The sequence below is a fragment of the Fringilla coelebs genome, assembly GCF_963513975.1.
Source record: "Fringilla coelebs genome assembly, chromosome: 10".
Lineage (NCBI taxonomy): Eukaryota > Metazoa > Chordata > Aves > Passeriformes > Fringillidae > Fringilla > Fringilla coelebs.
The window spans coordinates 20,370,239-20,383,706 of NC_140036.1; the positions used below are offsets into that span (position 1 = coordinate 20,370,239).

The window sequence follows — 13,468 nt, forward strand, 5'->3', positions numbered from 1 at the left end:
TCCCTGCCACCTGCCTCAACTAGAGAGAAAAGGTGTTAGTTATGGAATAGGAAAAAACATATAGAAGGAAATCCATTTGCAACTTGGATGCTTTGACAATTTTGGATCATGCATGCAAAACGTTCAACCATTCTTTTATTAGATGACAGCAAGTGAAGTTCATGCAGTTTCAGACAAAAGATTTCTGAACTAGTTATTGTTTCCTTCACACAAAATAATAGTTTTAAGCAATTCAGCTGTTAGCCTGAAAAGAGAAACTCTGTCATTTTAGTTTTCTTTAAATTCTGCTCCTCAGGAGAAACTAAACATGCCTTTCACAACTGTCTGAATATAGATGACCTCATCTACTGTGAGCATGACTGACTGATTTTCCAAAAAAGACACCCTTAGGTAGGAAAGAAAAGAGACAAAAATGATGCACCAAGAAAATGCTGTTCAGAAGTCTGCTATAAAGTGTTTCTACAAAGCTCCATAGGAAAAAGAAGAAAGTGACCCAAAATTTAAACATGCACAGAAGAGCTGAGGGAGAAGGAGGCTTGTACAACCTTTAAAAAGTTTCTTAATACTGAGCTGAACTCAACAGTTCATAGAAACAAAGAGAATATACAGAACATCACATAGTAATAATGGTGGTGGCATGCAGACACCAAAATTGTCAAAATTTGCAACCTGTATAATACCTTTGGTTGAATTGCTCCAACGGTTACCTTCAGAATAATGGGATAAAGTCAAGAGATTGACGCATGAACCGCCTGCCCCAGATCCAAAAACAGTTATTCTTAATGGGTCACCACCAAAGAACCCAATATTTTCACTAGTCCATCGCAAAGCTTGAATTAGATCAAGGAGGCCATAGTTTCCTTTTGCTGCTTGGTCCCCAGTGCTCAGAAATCCTGTCAAAGTAAAGGAAAAGAGAAGGGGTTAGCAAGGGTTCTTCTGAGTTAAAATCTTCCAAGTAAGATTTCAGAAGTGCGTGCTATTAAATATTGTGCAACTCCATACTTTTCCAGAGTCCCTGGGAACAATTTGTAATTTTGCACTTCTCCTGAAATAAAATATATTTGATATCCACTCTTATGTAGCAAAGAAACATCCGAGGCAAAACACTCATCTAAATCTGAACAGGTCACAGCTTATTACTCCCAAGGACTTTTTGTTGATTGTACTGAGTTTAAGAGTAGAAGTTTAGGAAACAGATAAGATGCAGTTGTTCTGTACATAATTTGATCAAGTCTGTGTTCCTTTTCTGTACTTGGATGCAGCTCTGCACGTGCTTGAGATACAATTAATCCACTTCCCTGTGGACTGTCTGGTCCTGCCCGGGCAACTCATTGTCTTTTACTTTTTTCTCCACCCAAAAATGCATCTTATGTCACAGGACAAGCTGGGCTGAACAATGGGAGCAGCTCTCAGGTCCCTGAGTTCCATCCCATAGTCCCACCTGAGCTAACTGAATCTACATTAAATGGATGAAGTCAATGTTTCCAGGACTGCTTAACAGCAAAAAGGCAGGAGCTCAGGGGTAATCTGGAGAGCACTACAGCTGCTCCCTTTTATCCCTGGAGGAAACCTGTTGGAATGTGTCAGGTGCTGGAACAACTGGTCCACACTTTACTCCCAGCAGTCCCTTCATATTTAGCATTGCTGTCACTCTTGTCATTAGAGCCCACTGACTCTAAAAGATGTACAGCAAAATCTCTGAAGAAAGTCTCTGTTGACAAAATACATCGCTTTCAGACCCCATTTGTTGACATTTTGAATTTTCTCAGCTTAATAAACAAATGTTTAAATACTACCAGCATTATGAAGTAGTCCATACCTCCATTTGCATATCAAACTGATTTGATGCTCACTAAATCGTGTAACTGCTTTTCAGTACATGCTTTGTAGAGAAATCCAACAATTACAACAATTATTTCTACATTAATTAGATATCAGTGGGTCTTCTAGTCTCGTCAAAGTTCTACTGATTCAACTCTCTTGAGTGCAGACAGCCTACTCAAAGGAAGTTTACAGGAGCTTTGCAGACAAATGGCTCTCAAAGGAGTCCTACTCTTTCATTATGACAATAAAAGCAGCTTTTAAGACATTTCTAAGAAGACACGTGTGTATATGTACCTATACAGCAAGGATTTAACAAGAATACAGATGGGTGCATGGATATAATGAATGTGTCATTTGTCACTTTATTATTACTCTGATTTGGCTTCAAATGGCAAGCTTGCATTTGATGTTCTGCCCTATGTATAGAGACATTTATACTGACAGCTCTTTGCTTTCCATGGCACTGAAAGCTCATTGGCCTCACTGCCTCAGCACCTGAGCTCTGCTCCATTTAGGATGAGCAGCTTTGTTTTTATAGGTCAATCCTAATTTTTGTAACCAAAGAGAGAGAAGAGGAAAGTGGCATAAGGTGCCAGGCCAGCAATTCTCCCACTTCCAGACCTAATGTACCAAGTCTAATAGACATACTTCATTCATTGTGTCTGTAGTGAATTGTTACTCTACGCTAGACTTTAAAAGATCCACTCTTCTACAACTGAAACCTGCCATGTTTATTACCTAACTGCATAAAAAAGCAAAGTAGCACCACTACCATAGAAGAAAATACCCCTTGATATTCAGGGGAGGCTTAGAAATGGAACACATAGTTATGATTCATTCATTCATTCATTCATTCATTCATTCATTCATTCTCACTTTACTATTACAGCACTGAGCTGAGATCATTATGATGTTATTTTGCTCTGCTTCACGCTCCTTCACTTTGCTCCGTGTGGCCAGAGGGTTGGTGAGCGTGGCTATGTGAGAGCAGGGCCCCAGCACAATCCTGCCTGCACAGGAACATTCTATCTTGGCTTCATGCTCCTGTAAAATGCTGTCCCCCATAAATAATTTTAAGGACATGGTGAAATGATGTCTTTGAATACGATGGCAAATATAATGAAAGCTCCCTAAGCAGTGTCACTGCCTTTGTCAGCCTGCTTGGAGCTGAGGGATGGTACCAGGGACGGTAACAAAATTAAAATGTAGGCATTTGTGGGAGCTACAGGATCCTGTGGCTGTACACGCTGGGAAAGTCTTCCCCTGTCTTTGCATAAGTGTGTGGCTGTGGAAATTCAGTGACAAATCAGTTCATCACATGAAGCACAGAAGTGCCTGCACTGATTCAAGGGATTAGAGGGACTGGCAGTCCCTAGCACAGGCAGCAATGAGATGAGAGCAGTTACAGCAGTTACCAAAACTGTGACATAAACATGTCCCTCTCTGCTTTTTTGTTTTCCCTCGCTGTCAGATTCCCTGAGCCTGGTCAGGATCTGCTCTTGGAGCCTTGCTTCCAAGAGATCCAGGAGATTTCTCAGAATTATTTCAAGGCATTTATTAGGAAATTAGATGGTGTGATTATAGCTGAGCTACACTGATCGCTCTGAATACAAATGTGAAGACTCAAACTTTCTGAAAAAGTTGTTTTCTTTGCTCTGTATAATATGTAGCAAAGTAGAAACCATAAATCTTTGCCTGGAAAAGCAACAGATTAAAATTATAGACAAAGCCTTAGGGCAAACCCCTGGTGTCAAATCAGTTCATATCAAGTCTCATAGCTGGATGGGGAAATGGGAAATCCTTGGGAGACTATAAATATACTACTTTTAAAGAATCATCATGAATCTCCTGTTGCTAAAAGTAGATGTCAAGAACCTTGCATTCAGTTCAGGGAATGTGCCAGGAGGGGGAGCTTTCAGTTTAATTAAAAAAAAAAATTAAAAAAGGAAAGAAGGCAACATTAGTAATATTCTCCTCATTCATCTATATTAAACAAATTATGACTTGTGTCCAGAGCAACAGCTCTGATGCAAAAGAAATATCTCACACCTCCTCAGCGAGAACCACAGTGGCTGATTTCCATATCTGCACAAGATGGATGATGATTGATGTTGACTTTCATGACATGAAACATTTCTATCTCATTTTTCAGAACCATAAGAAGCCTGTTAATATCACCACCTGTTCGTGCCTTTTTCCTTGTACGCAGTGATATCAGCGTGGCTTAGGAGCATTCAGGATGTCATGAAATCAGAGATGGAACTGATAAAACAGATAAGGTTTTTCTTTCCAGTTTGTGGGTGGTTTTTTTTTTTTCCTTTTCCTAGTGAGGAGTGCCTCAATACAGATAAATGCATGGAACTGAACACCTGGAGGGAAGTGCTTTAACACCAGCATCATCCCCACCCTGTTGGTCTGTGGGTGCAGGCACTTATTCCTATTTATCACAGAGATTGAGCAGAGATTGGAACAATAGGTTTTGTCTCTATCCCAAGAGGAGCTTTCAGTGTGTAATGAATATAGATACCATACATTTTGGTGCAGTCATATGACACAACCATTACACCATCTAGTTATTAGGCTTGCAATTTTGAGTCACTGAGGGAAACCTGCTCTTGCTGAAAAGGTCTTGTGTGTCTGAAAGCTTCTCTGTTTTTAAACTATCAGCTAGTCTATTAAAATATATTATCCCTTTCTGCACATACTGTCTTATTATTATCTTTGGATTGTCATCTCACCAAGAACAATGCTATCATATTCTGCCACCTTTTGCTCTTGTAAAAGAGGGAAGTAAATTATTCCTTATTTCAGTTATTCCAGGAAGACATTTGCAAAAAACTTAGTTTTGCATTATTCTCTAAAAAGGTCAGATTGAGCTAATTTTGTTCCATAATTAAGTCCTTCTACTGGAAATATTCCAATCATCAGCTGAACAATTGCTATTTTATATTCTGAATGGAGAGGTTATCTCTTCTTTTATCTCCTCCAGAGGAGCAGACTCTAATAGAATTATGGAAGTGAGTATGTGGTCTTTTGTGAGTATAAGAAAGAGATTTATTAAGCTCATTTGGACAATTTCTCTGTTACATGTCTGTTAGACAAATATGCAGAGTGCCACAACCAGCCCCTCTATTTTGTATCAAGATAAATTTTAATGCTGTATAGGCTCACCTGCCTGGGTAATTATTTCTGCTTGCCATTCAGGTAAATCTTTTTCTAATATGATTCCAGCATTTTTGAAGAGCAAATAAAATAATGGACTTGGGAAACTTAAAATATTTAGCTGAAAACCTTAGGTAGCTTGAATTATTTTAAGTTCTGGCATAATTTGAAGATTCTAATTACTGCAGAGAGGGAGGCCATAGCAGATTTTTTTCCTAATGTAAGGGACTCTACAATCCCGTGATGTAGTGAGAGACCAGGTGCAGGCTGGTGGGCATGAAAGTGCCATTTCACATCACAGGAGACCCAAACCATCCCTCTAATGAGTTCTGTCCCTGTGAGTGTTTGATGACCCAGTGACCTTCGTGGCTGGATGGAAGGAAGGGGCAGAATGTCTTGCTGGGCACACACACACAAAAATATCTGCCTGTGAGAAAATACCTAACAACAAATGCTACTCTAAAAATAAAGCACCAGAGCATATAGAAACTGGTCTGACATGTGTAAAAGGCTTTTTCCAAGAGTTGTGTCTCTGAAAGCAGCAACACTTCAGACTTTAATATTACCCACCTGTTTAGGCAAGTGTTATAATAATTTAGCTAGGTTTCCAGTTACAATTCCCTGTGCAGTCAAATGCCAGCTTTAATTTTGCTAAAAGCAAATGTTAGATTGCACAAGTATAAATGCACCGATGCATAGTGGAAGAATACAGAGTAGTTTTTGAGGAAAGAATTTGTATTCCCTCTGGATTCATTGCTTAGGACTTTAGTTCAACACCTTCTATTAATATTGAATGGTAATTGCCATGGACTGAAATTTTCCACTGCCCTTTAAACTATACCTGCTCAGATAGGAATGTGAGCAAGACAAGCAAATTTTAAGAGAGATAGTTAAACTTAAGGAGCACATTTGTTTTCATCTTAGCCATTTCTCTAGAATTCACATCAGCTAAGTAATCTGAATGATTTACATGGGCAGCAGCACTGTGAGCATTAATGTACATATGATATTCATGAAGCAGAGGATACTGCTCCTTGCTTTGCTGACCAGAACTTGCTAATTTTAACAGCTTATTTTAGTCATGGATAGGGGATAAGGTGGCTAAAAGGACTAGGAACTCCCATAAGAAAAATGTAGGAGAATATGAACTATTCAGTGCATGAAAAATATTCCTCTGCAGACATCTGCAGCGTACCTCTGCTTGAGAATCAGACAAGCCAGTATTCTGAAAGTGCTGCTCAAGCAGGTGTTTTGTATGAAATTCATTGCATATACAGAAAAGTGATTGCAGCATTAGCAAAGTTCTTGTCTGTTCCTGTAGCTTTCTGCCACATACATATTAGTAATGAGATTAATGATTTCAGAAGCGCAAGATTTTAGCTTAACTCCATGAAACGTGTGTAGCACCATGCTGCATCATGATGCAATCTTTCCTGGCTGTTTCAAACCCAAGAATCACAGAATCATGGAATCATTTAAGTTGGAAAAGATCTTTGAGAACATTAACCCAGCACTGCCAAGCCAGCCACTTAACCATGTCCCCAGGTGCCACATCCACACATCTTTTAAACCTCTGTGGATGGTGACTTCCTTGGTCAGTGCTGCTGCCCCAGCAGTCAGCCTTCAGAAATTCCCAATCATTTCACCCAAGTAAACAATTCACAGGGTTGAATCAGTAAGTCCACAAGCTTGTCAATATATCATTTGGCATTTTGTAAGTATGCAAGGAAGAAAGTGTGTGATGATCTATGAACTTTGATGTGCTGTTTCAGCATTGGTCTGCTGTTGCAATTTTAAACCCCCCTCCCAGGGTACTAAATCCTTGGAATTAATATTAGTGAAGTCACTGGAGCCTACAAAAGCAGTGGATATCTGAAGAAATTTTTGCCTGTGTGGGTGGTGAGGCCCTGGCACAGGTTACCCAGAGGAGCTGTGTCTGCCCCATCCCTGGAATTGTCCAAGGCCAGGTTGGAAGGCACTTGGAGCAACCTGGGATAGTGGAAGGTTTCCCTGCCCATGACTGGAGTTGGAGTTGGACTAGATAATCTTTAAGGACTTACACAATCCATTCTATGATTCTACAATTCTAAGCATCCTGTAGATGTTGAAACACATTATAAATCCATCATTCTTTGAAGGCTGTGAGAAGAGGGTGACTCTGCCTTTAAGTTTCAGTAAAGGGATGATAAAAGTCTGAGAGTGCTTTGAAAAATCTGTATCTGCCTCTCCTTCTCATTGTCAATGCTTATATCCCACTCTGCCTTTTCTGTCATGTCAGGACAGTTGTGGGGAGGCTCTCAAATTCTGGGTATTTTCTGTGTGCATGATATTATTACATATTTCAGCCTTGTGACAATCCCATGGCTGCACAGGGGTTGTGGTGTGGGGCAGGCTTTGGGGATCCAAGGGGCTCTCTGCCTGCCAGCCCTGCTCCAAGTACAGCACAGCCACAGCAGAGATCAGCTCTGTAGTAGTTTATTACAAATGATCTTTACTGAAGCCAAAGGAAAGGCTGATAACAATCTGAGAGACACTTTGAGAGCTCTATAAGCAATGGGGCCAGTCCAGGAGCTGAGATCTTTAATACAGATTTCTGGATATGCTGTAAAAGCAAAAAGAAAAAGGAGGAGGTGAGCCCAGTGTCAGAAATACAGCTGCAGATACTAATTCTACAAGATTTTAACTGATATGTGCTGACACATACTAGAAAGGAGAAGTGAGCCTTAAGAACTGATGAATGGCATTATGGCATGGGTGGACACAGGAGGCAGCTGGAGTACCTTTGATTTGAATGTGTCCTTTTCTTTGAAAAACACAAGAAAAAAGATGGGGTTTGCTACAGAAAATAGCAATATCTATAAATATTCTCATTTTGGAAAAAAAACAAGAAATTCTACTGCTCTCAAAGAACAGCTGCTTAAATGCCTTCCACAAGGTAAAAATCAAAGTTATAGTACATGGCTGGGTCATGCTCTAGGGCAACTCAAGTTTTGGTTTAAAGCATTTATAAGTCACATATAAAGTTTTCACAGGAAATGAACATTATATTACTAGAGTAATTCACTAGCAGTGCTCTTATAAAACACCATCTGAGAACTTCTACAAAAATATAAATAAAATCATCCCTGAAAGCAGCCTGGACGAACCAAAATCCTACAGGATAATGTGTGGAATAACAAAAATCAAACATGGACTGATCCTTTCAAAATATTCAGCCAAAGCCCAAACGAAAAGGAAAGGCTACATGAGAGAACAGCAAAGTCCACAGCCAAATCCAACACTTGACTGTCCTACTTGGCAGAAGAAAGCAGTGCCCCGAGGGAGAGGTTTTTATCTTCACCAGGATTGAGTGCACAGCTGCTCCAGTCCTACTTACTTCAAGTAGTGCAATATGCAAAATAAAGCAGCCCACAGCTCATTGCACCAAATATCTGCCCTCTCCTGTGGTCTCTCAGCACACCCATTTTCAGTGGCAAGCTCATAATGCATTTCAGCCATTGAGATATGCTGGCCTTTCGTGAAATATTCCCTAACTTTTCACTTTAGATGATACAACTCAAGGCAGCAGCTACCAACCCAGAAGAGATTTTATACAGGAGAGTTAACAAATATCAATGTTCTTAATGTGTAAGGTTATAAAGATGAGAACTGACCCCATGAAACTCTGCTTTCCATTTTCATTCAAGATTTGGGAAAAATTAGTTCTTTATTTGAAGATAGGCTATATGAAACTTGAAGATCTTTCTACCCAAAATATCTGAGAAATTTTTGCTGTGCAATAAGATGTGTAATATGTGCAGCTACTTAGAACTACATGCAGATCACATCCTTTAGGTAATATATTTTAATCGATTATTACATGCCAGAGAATATTTTTTCTGACTTTAGCCTGGAAATCATCTTTACTTTATAATGGTCACTCTGGCTCCATATTAATGCTTTTTCCCCCCAATAATACCATGCAGTTTCTCAGAATTTTGACTGTGTGGTAATTGAGAGAAAGGATGGATTTAATTTCACTAGAAGGGAAAATTCATACTTTAGAGGGACAGCACCATAATTTTTGATTTTTCTTCCCAGGATTGAGATTTGCAATGAGGGTCCAATCAATGCTAATATATATTCCATGAGCTGATGAAAAGGAAGTTAGAAGACTTCATGTAAAACTGTATATGCAAATCACTAGTTAGAAGCCTAGCAGCTATTTGGAAGTGCAGTCTTTCAATCAGAACTCAGAAATTATGGTGCTAATTTACTGTGAACTCAAATCTCCTTATTTGAAAATAAATAGGAAAGATTAACCATTGGACCAATTTATGAAGAACTCCATTCAGTATGTCATTGCTTGCATTCTTAAATTACAACTGGAGGCCTTTGAAATGTGTGACTGTTGAGATAAGATTCAATTCAGGAAAGTTTTATGAACAGTAGAATACAGGTAGAGGTCACAAAAATCCTGCCTTGCTTTTGAATGTGTGAGTTAAGCAACAAACACATCAGACTTAAATAATCAAGATCTGACTTGTGTGGCCTGCTCAGTGAAGACAATACTGGGAATTTTAATAAGTTTTGAGAAAGCCTGAGAAATAAAACTTTTTTCCTTTTTTTCTCTCTTCCTCCACCTTTCCTCTTCCCTTCTCTATTTGCAAAGTTTAATCCTATTTAGGCAGCATCAACACCATTCTTGGAGCTCTGTTATTCATGTGGATTCTATCTGTGTCCACCATGCTCCTTGAAGTAAACTTGGGGTACACCCTCCATTTATTACTTAACAAATCCTCAGGAACTCGTGGCAATATTTTGACCCCAGTGACAATGACCTGCCACGCTCTCTCCATCTGCTCTGGGGGTGACAAACTCCTTGTCCTACCTGTGCCACCACCCCACACCTGCCCTGCTGCAGCCCCAGGGGCACTGGTACCTCAGTGAGAGGGAGGTTGGGAATATTCTTATTTAGAGAAAAGGACTTTGGCCAACAGTGAGAAAGCAAAGAAATATAGCAGGATTTCCACTTTATACCTCTTGACCTCTCAAATCTGTGGGCTTTATATCAGTGGCAAAACATCTCTCAGAAGAGCAAACCAATTAAAAGCAAACACAAACCTGCTTTTTGTCTATCTGGGCCACGAGGGAAAACTTGGGGAGGTCTATAACAAAAATGTGCTGCAAACAGCTACTTTAATCCACAGGCTTGTGCTAGTGGGATTATTATGCTGTTTTCACTGCTATTAGCTGAACACCAGAAACATTTGTAAGAGCATATATGCCCAGATAGAGGCATCAAATCTAATTTTCTGGTAAATATATATCACTTCTGGTAAAATATGAACTAAGAATTAACTGCATCACCATATGCCTGTTCTCTTCCTACAGAGCATCCTGCCTCTCCTTTCTGCTGTGTCTGAATTTCCTATTCCAGGCAGCAAGGTGCTTTATTTCTTCACTGTGATTTTACTCTGCTGCAACACACATTTTGTGTCTTAAAGGCAGGGAGCTGAAGAAAAGTCAAGGATGGGATGAGGGTGGCTGTTACAGAGATGGTAACTGCCATTTACCCAAAAAATGATTGCTATTAAACTATTCCTCCCCAGCAGAATCCTGAGGGATTTGGCTACTGCTGATGGTGCAGCTGTTAAACAAAACAGTAGGATATAAAGGATATGTATTAATTTATAAATCATACACACAACTCCTGCCTGTGTCTTCAGAGTTGTCTTATAGAATACCTCATCACATGCATATCCCCTAACTTTTTCTAGCAATAATTTAAATAGATACAAGATGTCAGAGAATTATCCTTAGTCCATGGAAAAGGAAGGAAAAAATACTCAAATCCACACAAAGTTAATTGAGGCTGGAATTACTGAAGCTCCATCTATTGCAGTCTCACATTGGTGCTCTTCAATTAAGGCATAATAGGAGTGAAAAGTAATTTATACTTATAGATTAGATGTCGCCTGTGAAAAATCACCGATTAACTCCCAGTGGTTTTCTGGAGTAGCAGAAGAACAAGCCTTGTAGTCCTTCTGAGTTTCACTTCTTGGTACCACAAAAGCAAAACTGGAATGCCTTTATTTTGAGGTATTAGTAAAAAATGCTTCAACACATGGGCACACAGACTGGTACTATCAGCGTGTTGATGTCCAGGCTTCACCAACTAAAATTCCACTCCCCAAACCAGTGCTGGCACAAAAGCACCTGCACTGTTTGCAGTACCAGCCTAAAATCTTCATTTGCTCACATTTTTACTCAGTTTAATTGCAATTAGACAATTCTTTGAAAGGCTGTTACAACCTCAACTGAATGCAGAGCTCCAGTTTTCTGTTGGATGTTGCATCTTGTCCTCCTGCTCTGCAGGGAGTAGCCTGTGCATTACCCCTACTTCATCTGAAAAATGATGGACCAGGGTCATTGCTCTGCTAAATCTAATTCCAGTCAAGTCAAGAAAACTTGCCAGTTCAAACCAAGGGTGTAATTCCAGGCCTTTCATCTTTTGAGAGATGTAAAAGCATCACATTAGTAACTGCATTCACAGGCACAGCATCAAACATACAGCATCAACAGAGAGTCTCAACTAAGTAACATTTAATGGGCAGCATAAAATAATTGATGTAGAATGAAGTATGTGACATGATTAAGTATGTGAGATGACTGGAAGCTGAAGTAAGAGCCTGGAAGCCTCTGAAGAGAAAAATGTGTGTACATAGCCCATCCAGCCCACAATAACTGAGATTGCCCTACATTTAAAGATTTTTGCAACAAATAGAGTGGAAGAAAAACGGAGTCCAGCTGAGGTAAATACACTGTTAAAGATGCTAACTTTGCATTTACTGCCCCTATATTTGGTCCACAGCAGGAAGCACGGTGTTCAATATTGCCTACTTGGAGAGTATCACAACAGCCTCATTCAGCAGGGCAGGTTCCACCTGTTGGCCTCAGAACACAGAAATCTGGTAAGTGGCAAAGTGGGGAAAACTGAACAAAGAAAACCTAAATTATTTGATGTTTCTGTCATGTGTTTTAAAATGTAGCCCATTTTTTCTTTTTTGAAAGCTATCCTGTAATTATAATGTAATTCTAAATACAATTACACAGTTTTTGAGTCTGAGGGCTATATTCTTCTGTAACTTTTGCATTAAATTAGATGTCTTTAAGCTTACAACACCCCCTTACAGCCAAAGTGAGAGCAGGAACACCAGTCAGAGGTCACAGCGAGCAGATTCTCAGCCCTGAGCAATAACTGGATTTATACAAAATGGTCACATCTAACAAAACAGTGCTCAGAAGAGCACAAGAATGTCAAACTCTTCCATAAAGCAGCTAAGGAACATTATGACAAGGAGGGGCTGGCTGAGAGGCATCACTTTGCTATTCTGCTGTTACAATTCTTCTGGCTTACTCCAAAGGGAGCTGATATGCACAGGATTCACACAGTAAGTAAAATGGTGCTAATTTGTTTTTAATACTTAAGCAAATACTACAGGTTCTAAAGGCACTTTCTTAGCCTCAGATGAGTTAGAAAATCTAATCTGTGCTAATTTTCCCAAAAACAGATGGTACATGAATTAAACTGTGTAGACCCTTTTAAGCTTCAATTCTCACTAGGTCCCTTTTGGGATAACTAATGTTCATTTCTTAGGGCTCTATTCTCCTCCACTTATTTCTCTTAAGTAACTGAAAACAGCCTCCTTAATTGCACAGGAAGAGACACTCAAGGGGAGAAAAGTCACAGAATTTGGGCCTTCAAGGGATTTTGTTATGTATTCAAAGCTTGTCACTAAACCCAGTATTTTTTTGCATGGACAGCACAATGCTATCTGTGTTATTTACAGAATGGGAAAATATTTCACTCCCATCCAAGAAATGTCATTGGCTGTGGAAACAGGATGGAAATCAGGTCCTTGAATTGAAGGTAGGAGGTATAGGAATAAAGACAATCTCATCTGAAAAAAAGACTGCAGACAGTAAGTATTAACAGGTGATTTTAGATGTTTGTTACTGTAAAAGGCTTAAACCCTCACCACAGCCCTGGGCTTGACTGTATGAGAGAGGTAACAGAAAGTGTTCTTAGGGTTTGTGTGAAGGAAGTGAATCAACATGTGGAAAGTAGAGGTTGGGAAGAGGAAATAGCATCAAAAGAGGGTTTATTGAACCAATTCAATCCACAGCTTTTCAGTAGACTAAGAGGAGCAGATTTCTGCCAATGCTGTTGCAGCATCATAATCTTAAAAAAAAGAAAATTCAAAAATGCTGCAGTAGCCAGCTAGAAGACACTGTGTTCTCCTGGAGCTGCTCCTTGCACAACACCTGCCACCTCTCCCTCCTCTCAGTCAGACATTTCCATATGGCACATACAGACCCAAGTCCCAAGATCTTTGATTTCAGTCACGATCTGCTCCTTAAGGGAGAAGGTTGAGGGAACAAAATATAAATGGTCTATTACTGTTCTTTTTTCTATGACATTTAAACACTGCCCTGAATT

At 39.6% G+C, this 13,468-nt stretch overlaps 1 protein-coding gene across 5 annotated transcripts in view; it reads right to left on the reverse strand.

Moving 5' to 3' along the window:
* The window catches only part of NLGN1 (neuroligin 1), a gene marked incomplete at both ends in the record, with an annotated part of 288,923 nt that overhangs the window by 6,676 nt on the left and 268,779 nt on the right, over window positions 1–13,468 (reverse strand). For 3 of the 5 annotated variants that reach the window (XM_084212653.1, XM_084212651.1, XM_084212650.1), the window contains one exon: window positions 681–893. In XM_084212653.1, the coding sequence (XP_084068779.1) occupies window positions 681–893 (213 nt within the window). The remainder of the gene's footprint in view (window positions 1–680; window positions 894–13,468) is intronic. The other 2 variants (XM_084212652.1, XM_084212654.1) reach the window with 1 other exon arrangement.